This window comes from Bufo gargarizans, chromosome 7 (assembly GCF_014858855.1).
Source record: "Bufo gargarizans isolate SCDJY-AF-19 chromosome 7, ASM1485885v1, whole genome shotgun sequence".
NCBI classification, from domain to species: Eukaryota; Metazoa; Chordata; class Amphibia; order Anura; family Bufonidae; genus Bufo; species Bufo gargarizans.
In genome coordinates this window covers 50103264-50117575 of record NC_058086.1, presented here as the reverse complement: position 1 = coordinate 50117575, position 14312 = coordinate 50103264, and the positions used below count along the sequence as shown (strand labels likewise).

At 50.6% G+C, this 14312-nt stretch overlaps 2 protein-coding genes across 7 annotated transcripts in view; one reads left to right on the top strand and one right to left on the bottom strand.

Annotated features, from left to right (window-relative positions):
* The first annotated feature begins 1296 nt into the window (after window positions 1-1296).
* Window positions 1297-8478, top strand: HYI (hydroxypyruvate isomerase (putative)). Its single transcript, XM_044301661.1, has 8 exons — window positions 1297-1793; window positions 2388-2499; window positions 3366-3480; window positions 3935-4013; window positions 4081-4130; window positions 6926-6995; window positions 7683-7817; window positions 8129-8478. The coding sequence occupies exons 1-8, from the start codon at window positions 1586-1588 to the stop codon at window positions 8200-8202; spliced, it is 843 nt and encodes a 280-aa protein (XP_044157596.1). The 5' UTR covers window positions 1297-1585; the 3' UTR covers window positions 8203-8478.
* Window positions 8479-8565: 87 nt separating this feature from the next.
* Window positions 8566-14312, bottom strand: part of SZT2 (SZT2 subunit of KICSTOR complex) — a 100214-nt gene continuing 94467 nt past the window's right edge. For all 6 annotated transcript variants that reach the window (XM_044301643.1, XM_044301645.1, XM_044301646.1 and 3 more), the window contains 5 exons: window positions 13655-13777; window positions 12952-13402; window positions 11834-11950; window positions 11381-11449; window positions 8566-8717 (listed from right to left, as the gene is read on the bottom strand). In XM_044301643.1, the coding sequence (XP_044157578.1) occupies window positions 8574-8717; window positions 11381-11449; window positions 11834-11950; window positions 12952-13402; window positions 13655-13777 (904 nt within the window). In that variant the 3' untranslated portion in view covers window positions 8566-8573. The remainder of the gene's footprint in view (window positions 8718-11380; window positions 11450-11833; window positions 11951-12951; window positions 13403-13654; window positions 13778-14312) is intronic.

Genomic DNA, 14312 nt, shown 5'->3' with positions numbered 1-14312 from the left:
GGTGCAGTCACTGTGTACATACATTACTTATCCTGTACTGATCCTGAGTTACATCCGGTATTATACTCCAGAGCTGCACTCACTATTCTGCTGGTGGAGTCACTGTACATATACATTACTTATCCTGTACTGACCCTGAGTTACATCCTGTATTATACTCCAGAGCTGCACTCACTATTCTGCTGGTGCAGTCACTGTGTACATACATTACTTATCCTGTACTGATCCTGAGTTACATCCTGTATTATACGCCAGAGCTGCACTCACTATTCTGCTGGTGCAGTCACTGTGTACATACATTACTTATCCTGTACTGATCCTGAGTTACATCCTGCATTATCCTCCAGAGCTGCACTCACTATTCTGCTGGTGGAGTCACTGTGTACATACATTACTTATCCTGTACTGATCCTGAGTTACATCCTGTATTATACTCCAGAGCTGCACTCACTATTCTACTGGTGCAGTCACTGTGTACATACATTGCTTATCCTGTACCGATCCTGAGTTACATCCTGTATTATACTCCAGAGCTGCACTCACTATTCTGCTGGTGCAGTCACTGTGTACATACATTACTTATCCTGTACTGATCCAGAGTTACATCCTGTATTATACACCAGAGCTGCACTCACTATTCTGCTGGTGCAGTCACTGTGTACATACATTACTTAGGCCTCCTGCACATGAACGTGTGCTGCCCGTTGCTGTATTGCAGACCGCATTTGTGGATCCGCAGTACACGGGCGCCGTTCCGTGGGCATTCCGCATTACGGATGTGGACCCATTCACTTCAATGGGTCCGAAAATCCGGAGATGCGGAATGGTGTGGAACGGAACCCTATGGAAGCACTACGGAGTGCTTCCGTGAGGTTTCGTCCTGTACTTCCGTTACGCAAAACGATAGAACATGTCCTATCTTTTTACGGAACGGGCGGATCACGGACATATTAAAGTGAATGGGTCCGCGATCCGCTGCCCCACGGTCAGTATTCGTGCATTGCAGGCCGCAGCACGGCCACGGGGCGCCTGCATTATACTCCAGAGCTGCACTCACTATTCTGCTGGTAGGGTTACTATAGACATATTCTGTAGGGATTAGGCTTTGTTCACACTACTGCAGTCTTGTTTGGCGCATGTAGCGCTTTTCTTGCTGTTTGGGTCCATTTACAGTGGATTTCAAGTTATTAATGTGAACAGAAGCTAATCCGGCGATTCCTTGTAAACGGTCTTTTTGTACAGGTCGCGGTTCGGACGCTGCGGTTTCCCCCTGACTAGCTGACAGACAGCCGCGGTCTGGGCTGGAGGAGCGGAGCGGCTTCTCGCTGAGGACTTTGCCCTCCTGCCTCCGGCCGCGGCCTAGCTCCTCCTGCATATCCCCGACGGCCGCGGCCTAGCTCCTCCTGCATATCCCCGACGGCCGCGGCCTAGCTGCTACTGCATATCCCCGACGGTCGCGGCCTAGCTGCTCCTGCATATATCCGACGGTCGCGGCCTAGCTGCTCCTGCATATCCCCGACGGTCGCGGCCTAGCTGCTCCTGCATATCCCCGACGGTCGCGCCCCTCCTCCTCCTCCCGGGGCTCATGCAGCAGCCGCCGCCGTTGCGCTTCGCCGCCAATGTGTCCTGGTTGTTCCAGGAGATCCCTGACCTCCCCGGGAGGATCCGCGCCGCGGCCCGGGCAGGCTTCCCGGCGGTGGAGGTAGCCTGGCCGTACGCCGCGGACCCCGGGGAGGTGAAGGCCGCGCTGAGGGAGACCCAGCTGGAGCTGGTGCTGATCAACACCCCTCCAGGTAACTGACAAACATGGCGCCCGCTCTGCGTTGCCAGGTTACAGGTCCTTGGCCGCCATTTTGATTTAGTGGCAGTTTGGAATTGGCGCAGCACAAATGTTATATTTCACTCATAAGCGGCTGCTTCCTTCTAAGATGGCGGCTGTATACCAACGCCAGGACCTCTGCCGCCTGCGCCCGTTGTATAGTGCACATTGCGCCACCAGTTTCCAAAGACGGACGAAGCTGAGGGCGACCATTGATAATCGGTTTTATAGTCGCCACGACCATTTTACGAAAGTGTTGTCTGGTCTGGTTTCCATTCACTTATAGCAAGCAGAGGTCTTGAAAAAGGAGAAAAATCATATTGGTTACCGCGGCCCAGTCTGATAAATGCGGCACTGACTGCGGCGCGTCCTCTGTTCACGCCTAAGCCCCGTTCTCTCATCAATGGCTGACACAAATCCAAGATGGCCGCAAAGAGAGAATAAACGTAAACCGCGATCAGGTATTCCCCGGAGGACCGCGCGCTGCTGCCGGGCGGATGATTACATGTGCGCGGGGCTTGTAGAGATAAATCATTATTGTTACTGGATATCGTTCTCCTCCGTGCAGGAGACATGGCGGCCGGCGAGCTTGGGCTCGGAGCTGTACCGGGGAGACAAGATGGATTCCGTGCTGATCTACAGCAAGCCGTTACCTGGACGCGAGATCTGAGCTGCAAGAGGTGAATGGAGGGAATAAAAATATTAGCAGAATAGTGAGTGCAGCTCTGGGGTATAATACAGGATGTAACTCAGGATCAGTACAGGATAAGTAATGTATGTACACAGTGACTGCACCAGCAGAATAGTGAGTGCAGCTCTGGAGTATAATACAGGATGTAACTCTGGATCAGTACAGGATAAGTAATGTATGTACACAGTGACCGCACCAGCAGAATAGTGAGTGCAGCTCTGGAGTATAATACAGGATGTAACTCAGGATCAGTACAGGATAAGTAATGTATGTACACAGTGACTGCACCAGCAGAACAGTGAGTGCAGCTCTGGAGTATAATACAGGATGTAACTCAGGATCAGTACAGGATAAGTAATGTATGTACACAGTGACTGCACCAGCAGAATAGTGAGTGCAGCTCTGGAGTGTAATACAGGATGTAACTCAGGATCAGTACAGGATAAGTAATGTATGTACACAGTGACTGCACCAGCAGAATAGTGAGTGCAGCTCTGGAGTGTAATACAGGATGTAACTCAGGATCAGTACAGGATAAGTAATGTATGTTCACAGTGACTGCACCAGCAGAATAGTGAGTGCAGCTCTGGAGTATAATACAGGATGTAACTCAGGATCAGTACAGGATAAGTAATGTACGTACACAGTGACTGCACCAGCAGAATAGTGATTGCAGCTCTGGAGTGTAATACAGGATGTAACTCAGGATCAGTACAGGATAAGTAATGTATGTTCACAGTGACTGCACCAGCAGAATAGTGAGTGCAGCTCTGGAGTATGATACAGGATGTGACTAACATCAGATGCACAGAGATGTTTTCTCCACTGACCTTCCTCTGGCTTCTTCTCTTACAGGATACACATCATGGCGGGCCGGGTACCAGAGGGCATTGATCGGGCATCTATTGAGAAGGAGATGGAGGAGACGTTCATAGAGAACCTGAGATACGCAGCCGATCTCTTAGATCAGGTGGGTTTAGGGTCAGATCTTGTCCCCAGCCCTGGGGTATGATGGGAGGGGGGGACACTTTAGAGTTACCTACCCCTATAGTGCTCCCACTATTACCCATTGACTTTGGAGTACTTACTTTGGACATGATGAGTCTATGATGCCTCATTTATTTCCATGCCTCCCCGTTTTCCTGCTTGTTCAGTGTCTCCAGGGTTTGCATTCTGGGAAGTGTCCACTTCACATCAGGTTCTGTACAGTCATCCGATATAGGAAGCGCTGACGGCCCCCGTGTCACAGGAGCTCTGCTGTGAGGGGGTCTGCTCATAAGCATGCCGACTGTTTCCAACAACAATCAGAATTGTGAATGTAGCTCTGAAGTATAATGCAGGCTGTGACTGTACCCATATAATGGACGTGTGACGCGTCTCTGCCGTCACATGCCTGGGGAGTAACTTCCACTTCTCGCTCTCAGGATGGGATTGTCGGTCTTATCGAACCTATAAACTGCCGCATTTCGGAGCCCCGGTATTTCCTGAACACCCCGCACCAGGGTAAGTGACCATGGGTGGGTTTTGGGTTTCTGGCTTCATGGCACAGAGGCTGATTGTGTTCTTCTAGGAGCTTCCATCTTACGGAAAGTGGGGAGACCTAATGTGAAGATGCAGATGGTGAGCAGCGCAACGCGTTTCTTACTCAAAGGATTTCATGTTGTTTGGATCGTTACATCCATGGATGGCTGTAATTGCCCGCCTCGTCCTAATAATCGCCCGCCTGCCACATCCTTATAATAAACCGCCCGCCTGCCTGCCCCATCCTTATAATCACCCGCCTGCCTGCCACATCCTTATAATCACCCGCCTACCTGACACATCCTTATAATCACCCGCCTGCCTGCCTCATCTTTATAATCACCCGCCTGCCTGATCCTTATAATCACCCGCCTGCCTGCTCCATCCTTATAATCACCTGCCTGCTCCATCCTTATAATCACCCGCCTGCCTGCCACATCCTAGTAATCACCCGCCTGCCTCATCCTTATAATCACCCGCCTGCCTGCCCCATCCTTATAATCACCCGCCTGCCTACCCCATCCTTATAATCACCCGCCTGCCTGCCACATCCTAGTAATCACCCGCCTGCCTGCCTCATCCTTATAATAAACCGCCTGCCTGCCCATCCTTATAATCACCCGCCTGACTACCTGCCACATCCTTATAATCACCCGCCTGCCTGCCACATCCTTATAATCACCCGACTGCCTGCCACATCCTTATAATCACCCGCCTGCCTGCCACATCCTTATAATCACCCGCCTGCCTGCCCCATCCTTATAATCACCCGCCTGCCTACCACATCCTAGTAAACACCCGCCTGCCTGCCACATCCTTATAATCACCCGCCTACCTGACACATCCTTATAATCACCCGCCTGCCTGATCTTTATAATCACCCGCCTGCCTGATCCTTATAATCACCCGCCTGCCTGCTCCATCCTTATAATCACCCGCCTGCCTGCCACATCCTAGTAATCACCCGCCTGCCTCATCCTTATAATCACCCGCCTGCCTGCCACATCCTTATAATCACCCGCCTACCTGCCACATCCTTATAATCACCCGCCTGCCTGCCTGATCCTTATAATCACCCGCCTGCCTGCTCCATCCTTATAATCACCCGCCTGCCTGCCACATCCTAATAGTCGCCCGCCTGCCTCCCACATCCCGACAATCACCCGCCTGCCTCCCACATCCTATTACTCACCCGCCTGCCTCTCACATCCTAATAGTCACCCGCCTACCTGCCACATCCTTATAATCACCCGCCTGCCTGCCTCATCCTAATACTCACCCGCCTGCCTCTCACATCCTATTACTCACCCGCCTGCCTCTCACATCCTATTACTCACCCGCCTGCCTCCCACATCCTAATAATCACCTGCCTGCCTCTCACATCCTAATAATCACCCGCCTGCCTCTCACATCCTAATAATCACCCGCCTGCCTCATCCTTATAATCACCCGCCTGCCTGCCCCATCCTTATAATCACCCGCCTGCCCCATCCTTATAATCACCCGCCTGCCTGCCCCATCCTTATAATCACCCACCTGCCTGCCACATCCTAGTAATCACCCGCCTGCCTCATCCTTATAATCACCCGCCTGCCTGCCACATACTAATATTCACCCGCCTGCCTCCCACATCCTAATAATCACCCACCTGCCTCCCACATCCTAATACTCACCCGCCTGCCTCCCACATCCTAACAATCAACTGCCTGCCTCCCACATCCTAATAATCACCTGCCTGCCTCTCACATTCTAATAATCACCCGCCTGCCTCTCACATCCTAATAATCGCCCGCCTACCTCTCACATCCTAATAATCACCCGCCTACCTCTCACATCCTAATAGTCGCCCGCCTGCCTCCCACATCCCAACAATCACCCGCCTGCCTCCCACATCCTAATAATTACCCGCCTGCCTCCCACATCCTAATAGTCGCCCGCCTGCCTCCCACATCCTAATAATTACCTGCCTGCCTCCCACATCCTAATAGTCGCCGCCTGCCTCCCACACCCTAATAATCACCCGCCTGCCTCCCACATCCTAATACTCGCCCACCTGCCTCCCACATCCTAATAATCACCCGCCTGCCTCCCACATCCTAATAATCACCCGCCTGCCTCCCACATCCTAATAATCACCCTCCTGCCACATCCTAATAATCACCAGCCTGCCTCTCACATCCTAATAATCACCCGCCTGCCTCCCACATCCTAATAATCACCCGCCTGCCTCCCACATCCTAATAATCACCCGCCTGCCTCCCACATCCTAATAATCACCCGCCTGCCTCCCACATCCTAATACTCACCCGCCTGCCTCCCACATCCTAATACTCACCCGCCTGCCTCCCACATCCTAATAATCACCCGCCTGCCTCCCACATCCTAATAATCACCTGCCTGCCTCTCACATCCTAATAATCACCCGCCTGCCTCTCACATCCTAATAATCACCCGCCTGCCTCATCCTTATAATCACCCGCCTGCCTCCCACATCCTAATACTCACCCGCCTGCCTCCCACATCCTAATACTCACCCGCCTGCCTCCCACATCCTAATAATCACCTGCCTGCCTCTCACATCCTAATAATCACCCGCCTGCCTCTCACATCCTAATAATCACCCGCCTGCCTCATCCTTATAATCACCCGCCTGCCTCCCACATCCTAATAATCACCCGCATGCCTCCCACATCCTAATAATCACCCGCATGCCTCCCACATCCTAATAATCACCCGCCTGCCTCCCACATCCTAATAATCACCCGCCTGCCTCTCACATCTTATTAATCACCCGCCTGCCTCCCTTATCCTAATAATCACCCTCCTGTCTCCCACATCCTAATAATCACCCATCTGTTACCTCGTAATAACAGTGTATTTCTTTTATATTGCAGGATCTTTACCATTGGCAGATAATGGACGGCAATCTTACGGAGAACATTAAGATGTATTTTCCGCTGATTGGTGAGAAATGCGTTGTTCCTGTTCCTTATAGATGCTCGATAGGGAAGGGGCTGTGACCACCCTGGATAGCTGTACCCTCTATGGTTATCCCACTTAGCGCTGTTTGCTCTATGGTTATGCCGCTTATCGCTGTATAGCGGCATTGGGAAGAATCTGTCACTGCTGACTGTTTGGCACAGGGGGCGCTCTCATTCTGCTCCTGATAACATCTCTGAGTCTCACATCCTATGTGGAGTGTTAGGATTTCCATCTTCCCTTGCGCGTGTCACAGTGCTGTGACTGTATGCTCCGGCGTGCATGTGCGTGTCACAGTGCTGTGACTGTATGCTCCGGCGTGCATGTGCGCGTCACAGTGCTGTGACTGTATGCTCCGGCGTGCATGTGCGCGTCACAGTGCTGTGACTGTATGCTCCGGCGTGCATGTGCGTGTCACAGTGCTGTGACTGTATGCTCCGGCGTGCATGTGCGCGTCACAGTGCTGTGACTGTATGCTCCGGCGTGCATGTGCGCATCACAGTGCTGTGACTGTATGCTCCGGCGTGCATGTGCGCGTCACAGTGCTGTGACTGTATGTTCCGGCCGGATAACGCCATGTTGTAGTCAGGATCATACACCAGAAAATGCAGATTTACCTGATAGAATTAGATCTCCCTCCGGCATAATGAAGCGCCGCTTATCTCTGTGCAGGTCACGTCCAGGTGGCCCAGGTGCCTCACCGCAATGAGCCGGACAGTCCCGGAGAGCTGCACTTCCCGTATCTCTACGACCTCCTGCAGGGACTCGGCTACGAGGGCTACATCGGATGTGAATACAAACCTCAAGGTAAGTGCAACATGCTAAGAGGGTCCGATGTAGACTGTCACGCTACTGGGGTCCAGAGGGAGAGACTAGATGCTGGGAGGTACTTCCTATGCTTGGATCATGGACAAAGCTGCAGTGTAAAGCATGGGAGTTCTAAGAGGAGACTGCAAGAAAGAGGGGTGTTCCACTGTGGAATAATGCATAGAACAGAACTCACCTTTATTGGGTGAGGGATAATAGGATACTGCAGGACACGGCTGCACAGGAAAGCCACGACCGATCCCCGCGCAGTCGGCGGAGGTTTATAACGCAGCCTCTTGTCATTTCTCCAGGAGATACAACGGCCGGACTTGGGTGGATGGAGACGATCAGGACACAGCGGAGTAAAGATGGGAAGGTCGGGTGACACCGATACCATAACGCCTCCGGTACAGAGAGTCACCCAGCTTTCCCAGGGTCCTGTGCGGTCCATATACCTAGCAGGTCACATGTCACAGATTTGCCAATCAGAATCCTGGGAAAGCTGGGTGATGAGGTCGCTCTCGAGTAGAAATCCGTAAACCTTGTACATAACATGGCATCGTTTATTCATCACATTTACATATCATTTACATAAAATCTTACACTTCTCTAATTATCTCCACAATCGGCTTCAAGGTTAAAAATAAAGGAATCTGTCGGATTGTTGGCGCAGTCGCTTTCCGGTCGCGGTGGCGAGCAGCAGAGGTTTATAGCAGCAGGTTCCCCTCCCCCGGGGTCCATGTCATGGCGGTGCTGTCAGAGTAGGCCGCTCCACAGGTTGAAGCAGGCGGTATTAATCACAGACTCCAGGTGGTGGTACGTGGAGACGAGCTGCGGTAACGGACCCTCACTGGTCTGCGGCTGCTCTGGAAACGGTTCTCGGAAGACGACCTTCAGACTCTGGGAAACGGTAGAAAGATGCGACAAATAAGACCATAAACCGATACCTGCAGATATGGCCACACCCCCTGCGCCAAGAGTGGAACGGGCAGTGCCAACTGTACAAATATCAGAATCTCCCAGGGAGTATGAACATTATAGCTGCTCGCTGCTGATTTTTATAAAGAAGTCGCTTTGTAAACTTTTTCTGAACTGCCTGCAGTGTAAAGAATGGTGGTTTATAGTTGCCACGCCCCTGAAAAACTCTACTGTAACTGGGTTTCTTCTGTTTATACTTTTTGTAACAAAAAACAAACCTGTGCAGGAATCTGGAATACTCCAGTGAGCATGGACTGACTGTCGTTATGACAACGGGACTGAAACCACCATTATTTACACTGCAGGATGAGTCCAGAGAACGGCACAGAATAGAAACAAAGTATATATTATAAGGTTGTTTATAAAATGTGTTAAAGGGCTTCTGTCACCCCATTAAAGTCATTTTTTTCTTTTTTTGGGCTAGTTACATTCCTTATAGTGCGATATATGAGAATATAATTGTGTTACTTACTTTCATGCGGCCGTTTCTTATAAAAACGAAGTTTTATAATATGTAAATCAGGTCTCTACCAGCAAGTAGGGCGTCTACTTGCTGGTAGCCGCCGCAAAAAAACGCCCCCTCGTCGTGTTGATTGGCAGGGCCAGCCGCGATCTCCTCCTCCGGCCGGCCCGGTCAGCATTTAAAAAATCGCGCGCCTCTGTTCATTCGGCGCAGGCGCTCTGAGATGAGGAGGCTCGTCTCCTCAGAACTCCCTCAGTGCGCCTGCGCCGATGACGTCTTATCTTTCGATGATGTCATCGGCGCAGGTGCACTGAGGGAGTTCTGAGGAGACGAGCCTCCTCATCTCAGAGCGCCTGCGCCGAATGAACAGAGGCGCGCGATTTTTAAAATGCTGACCGGGCCGGACGGAGGAGGAGATCGCGGCTGGCCCTGCCAATCAACACGACGAGGGGGCGGTTTTCTGCGGCGGCTACCAGCAAGTAGACGCCCTACTTGCTGGTAGAGACCTGATTTACATATTATAAAACTTCGTTTTTATAAGAAACGGCTGAATGAAAGTAACACCATTATATTCTCATATATCGCACTATAAGGAATGTAACTAGCCCAAAAAATAATAATGACTTTAGTGGGGTGACAGAAGCCCTTTAAAGTCCCTGGAAAGGAATTAGTAATTTGGCCGCCACCATAGCTCTAAGAGAGACAGTCATTCAGCTTTCCAAAGCCTTTGTGTGGCAATCCGCCAGGAGCAGTGGGATATGGCTGCAGAATTACTGGGAAAGCTGGGCCTTTACCTCACACAGGTTTCACATGGAGGCCGTCTGGGCCGGGGGATATATACCTGGGCAGATCTGCCATTCAGGAGTCTGGGAAAGCTGAGTGATAAGCAATATGGCCGCCACTGCTGCTTCTATAGGGTTCTCCAAGGCTTCTGGGGCAGCAGTGCAGGGGGATATAACTAGGCAGATCTGCCATTCAGGAGTCTGGGAAAGCTGGATGACTACATTCCCTTTACAGCTGATACAACTCCCATCCTCCGGCAGGACTGCCGCCTGCCCCGTTATTAGTGGTAATGACCGCATTTAAGCAGCGGCTCTTTGGCCCCTGGTGATGATTTCAGTGACGACTTCTGGCGGCGGCGCTTTTACTGCAGGATTAACATGTAATCCTCAAAGCTTCCCGTGAAACGCGACAGACGTGAAATCTCCACCTTTGAAGATAAATTTATTCGCTTCAGAAGCCGCGGCGGCAATGGCGGCCGGTCCGCTCACTTTGATTTCCTGTAATATTCTGTGTTTACAGGCCATTAATATAGAAAAATGAAATAACAGCAGTTTAGACGGGCGCGGGGGGCGGAGCTAAGCCCAGCGATTACATGGGACAATCCGATCCGGCAGATTTACAAATATAATTGCATCCAGTCTGGACAATCCTCTGTGAGATCAAGACGTCAGCAGCACAAATCCTCTCCTGTCCTACTGGTTTGTTACATTGTATCAGTGCAGGTAAAATGTGTCACTCCCCCGAGGCTGAAAACCTGTCCTGATCTAATATTTCTCACAGCGGAGGTTTTGTTACAGTTGCATCCAGTCCAGACAATCCTCTGTGAGCTACAAGTATCAGCAGCAGAAATCTCTGTCCTGTCCAGGCTGTTTACAGAGGATTGTCAATACTGGATACAATTGTTACAAAACCTCAGCTCTGAAAAAAATATTAGATGAGTATAGGTTTTCAGCCTCTAGTTTTAAATATGGATGTTTCCATTTACTGACACAAGCGGAGATCTTGAAAACTTGCAGCCATCTTTACTTCAATGATTTAAGCGGTAGAGGCTGGAAAGTGGGAGATGCAGCTGAGAGAATGGGAGTGCTTGTCGAAGGCAAACCGCCTGGCGTTGTATGGAACGCCCCCTGCAACATGGCGGCCACCATCACAGCTCTTACAGGAGCTGGAGTCATTGCCTAGTGATCTGTTTACATATTTCAAGATCTCTGCTTGCTGTCAAATAATAGGGAACATTCCCGTTCCCATGCAGCAGCCGAAAATCCCTCTTAAGCTCCTCCCAGCTGAGGGTTCGTTACAGTAGCATTTAGTCCAGCTTGACACAAATGATCTCACTCACCGTTTTACCAGAATGAGAGTCTAGAAAAACCAGCACAAAGCAATCTGTGAACTTCTGGTTGAGGACGACCTGCAAGAGAAAAACGAATTGTAAGCGTCACCGTCCCCAGACTGAGAACTCGCATCGGAGAGCAGGAAATGCTCCCCGGAGACGCCGACCCCGCGACCGGCGGCAGTGCTCCCCGGAGACGCCGACCCCGCGACCGGCAGCAGTGCTCCCCGGAGACGCTGACCCCACGACCGGCAGCAATGACCCCACGATAGACTATCTTATAAGACTCCGGCGCCTTCCCAAATAGACAGATCTCAGGTACCTGCTTCCACCACCAGGGGGCGATCTGTAGGAGGCTCCTGTTCAGGTCAGTGGGTGCCATATACAGATCGCCCCCTAGTGGAGGGAACACATAGCAGGGATCTGTGTGGGTGCTACTACTTGTGCCCGTCCGCTGCTCACCAGGTACTGGGTGCCACTGTCCGTGCTGAAGAAGTGTCGGCAGCTCTGTGGGAAGCGGCTCAGGAGGACCTTGACGAGACTCTGGTACCACTGAACATTCATGGAGAGGAGGAATTCCTGCGGAGTCAGAACAGGAGTCAGCCATGCACCATGCAACACTTACAGCTCTGCTGTGTCATGGAGGAGACATAGGAAACGTACCATACAACAGTGCATCAGCTAGGTAGCAGAACAGTAGGGTGCAACATTTAAAATGCAGCTATTCAGATCTGTGAATGCCGCTTTGGATGTGACTGGAGTATGTTCACACAGATTTGTTGCAGATTTTTCTGCAACTTTTCCACACAGGAAATTGGTAAAAATCCATGAACCTGATGCAGAGTGGGATGGTCAGATGCAGCAACTTCTGCAACAGTCATGCTGTGTGTGAACATACTCTGCCATGATGTAAAAGCAGAACTGTGAATGCAGCTCCGGAAGTAACAGAACTATGCATACACTGTATGTGAATGGAGTATAAGATGAAATACAGCTCAGGATGTGACTGGAGTATAATATGACTATAGCTCTGGGTGTGATTGGAGTATAAGACATGAGGTGACAGAACTGTGTATACACCTTTGCATGTGACGAGAGTATAAGATATGAGCTCTGGATGTGACTAGAGTATAAGATCTGAATGTAACTAGACTAAGACATAATCTCAGAAGAATGGTGTATGCAGCTCTACTTGTGACTGGAGTATAAGATATAAGTTCTGAATATAACTGGATTATAAAACATTATGTAAAAGAAGAACGGCGGATGCAGTTCCGTATCTGACCAGAGTATATGTGAATACAGCACTGGAGTATAAGATATAAGCTCTGAATATAACTGGATTATAAAACATGATGTAAAAGAAGAACGGCGGATGCAGCTCCGTATCTGACCAGAGTATATGTGAATACAGCTCTACTTGTGACTGGAGTATAAGATATAATCTCTGAATATAACTGGATTATAAAACATGATGTAAAAGAAGATGCAGCTCCATATCTGACCAGAGTATATGTGAATACAGCTCTGGCTGTGACTGGAGTGAAAGCATTTTCTCCCTCATTTCCTCCACATCTCACCAGCTGGGGGTCGATCTCTGCCACGCTCCTCCCGTGCACAGCGTCCAGCAGTTCCTTCAGTTCACTAGAGCTGAGCTTGCCGAGCCGCAGCTTGTCGGAGGAGAGCGGCTCCATGAGGTACAGGCGCTTCCATAAGTTGTCCCTGCGGCAGTGGCACTTGGCGAGCTGCACCATCTCTACCAGCTGCCTCTTGGCGGCGCTCACCTCCGTGCCCAGCAGCGGGAATAGATGAGAATTATAGAGACTTCCGGAGCTGGTCCTGCTCCGATCTCCCTCCTGGACGTCCTCCTGGCTCTCGATTTCCAGCCTTTGGCACTTAGCGAGCTCAGGGGCCCCGTCCAGGTCCTGCGCGTCTCTCTGGAGCCTTGGAGGTTTTTTGAAGCGTCTCATGTCGGCGGTGAGACGGGGGAACAACTCGCGCTGACTCGTCATGATGATGTAAAATCGGAGTCTGAAAAATGGAGGAAAAGGGGTTAATGAGGATTACAACGTCCAACAATTCACTAGGACGAGATCGGAAGTTACAGGCCCACAGCCTGAGGCTGCACTACTGCGGTCAGGTCAGTGTTGTCCATGTGTGGACCCCAGTCACCATCCACATCAATATCTACATCCTCCTTGACAATACGTGACTACAGCATACGTGGACTTTAATGCGGATGGCGATTTGGATCCATACACAGTCCGTGGAAGTGGCTGGTACCTCAGGACGTGCCTCTCCTGTTCTGTTTGCTCCTCAAATGGCGCAGCGCTGTGGCAGACCAGTAACGACACGTCAAAGTCATCGTGGTGTTGGGTGCCTTCCGAGTCCTTGTACAAACCGGAGCTGCCGGGCAGAAGAAGGTGCAGATTTACATTACTGTTCATGAGAGCCAAGTACGTAATACGGAGGTGCCCACACACAGGAACCGGCATGACCTAATACCGTTGCAGGGGACGAGGGCCACGCGCCAAGGACTAGAACTGAGGTCATGTGACCTTCGACCGCTCCTTTCCTGCAGTCCTAGAGGCGGCATTTCTTTCCTTAGAGACTGTTCTAGGACAGAGGCAGAGTGATAGAGGAGCGACGTCCTGCAGCGAATTATACCCACAATCTCCACTAAAAATGTAATAAAATGATCAAAAATGTAAAAAAAAAAAAAAAAAAAAGTCAAACAGTCGTATGTTCCCTAAAATAGCACCGATGAAAAATACAACTTGTCAGGTCAAAAACAAGCGCTCGGTCGGCTCTGTTGGTAGAAAAAAAAGTTACGACTCTCACGGCACAAAGACAAAAAAATCTATGAATGTGTCCTCGCTGTCACGGTACGGACCAGCGGGATAAAGCCAGTGTCACTTCTGCCGCACGGTGAACACCATAA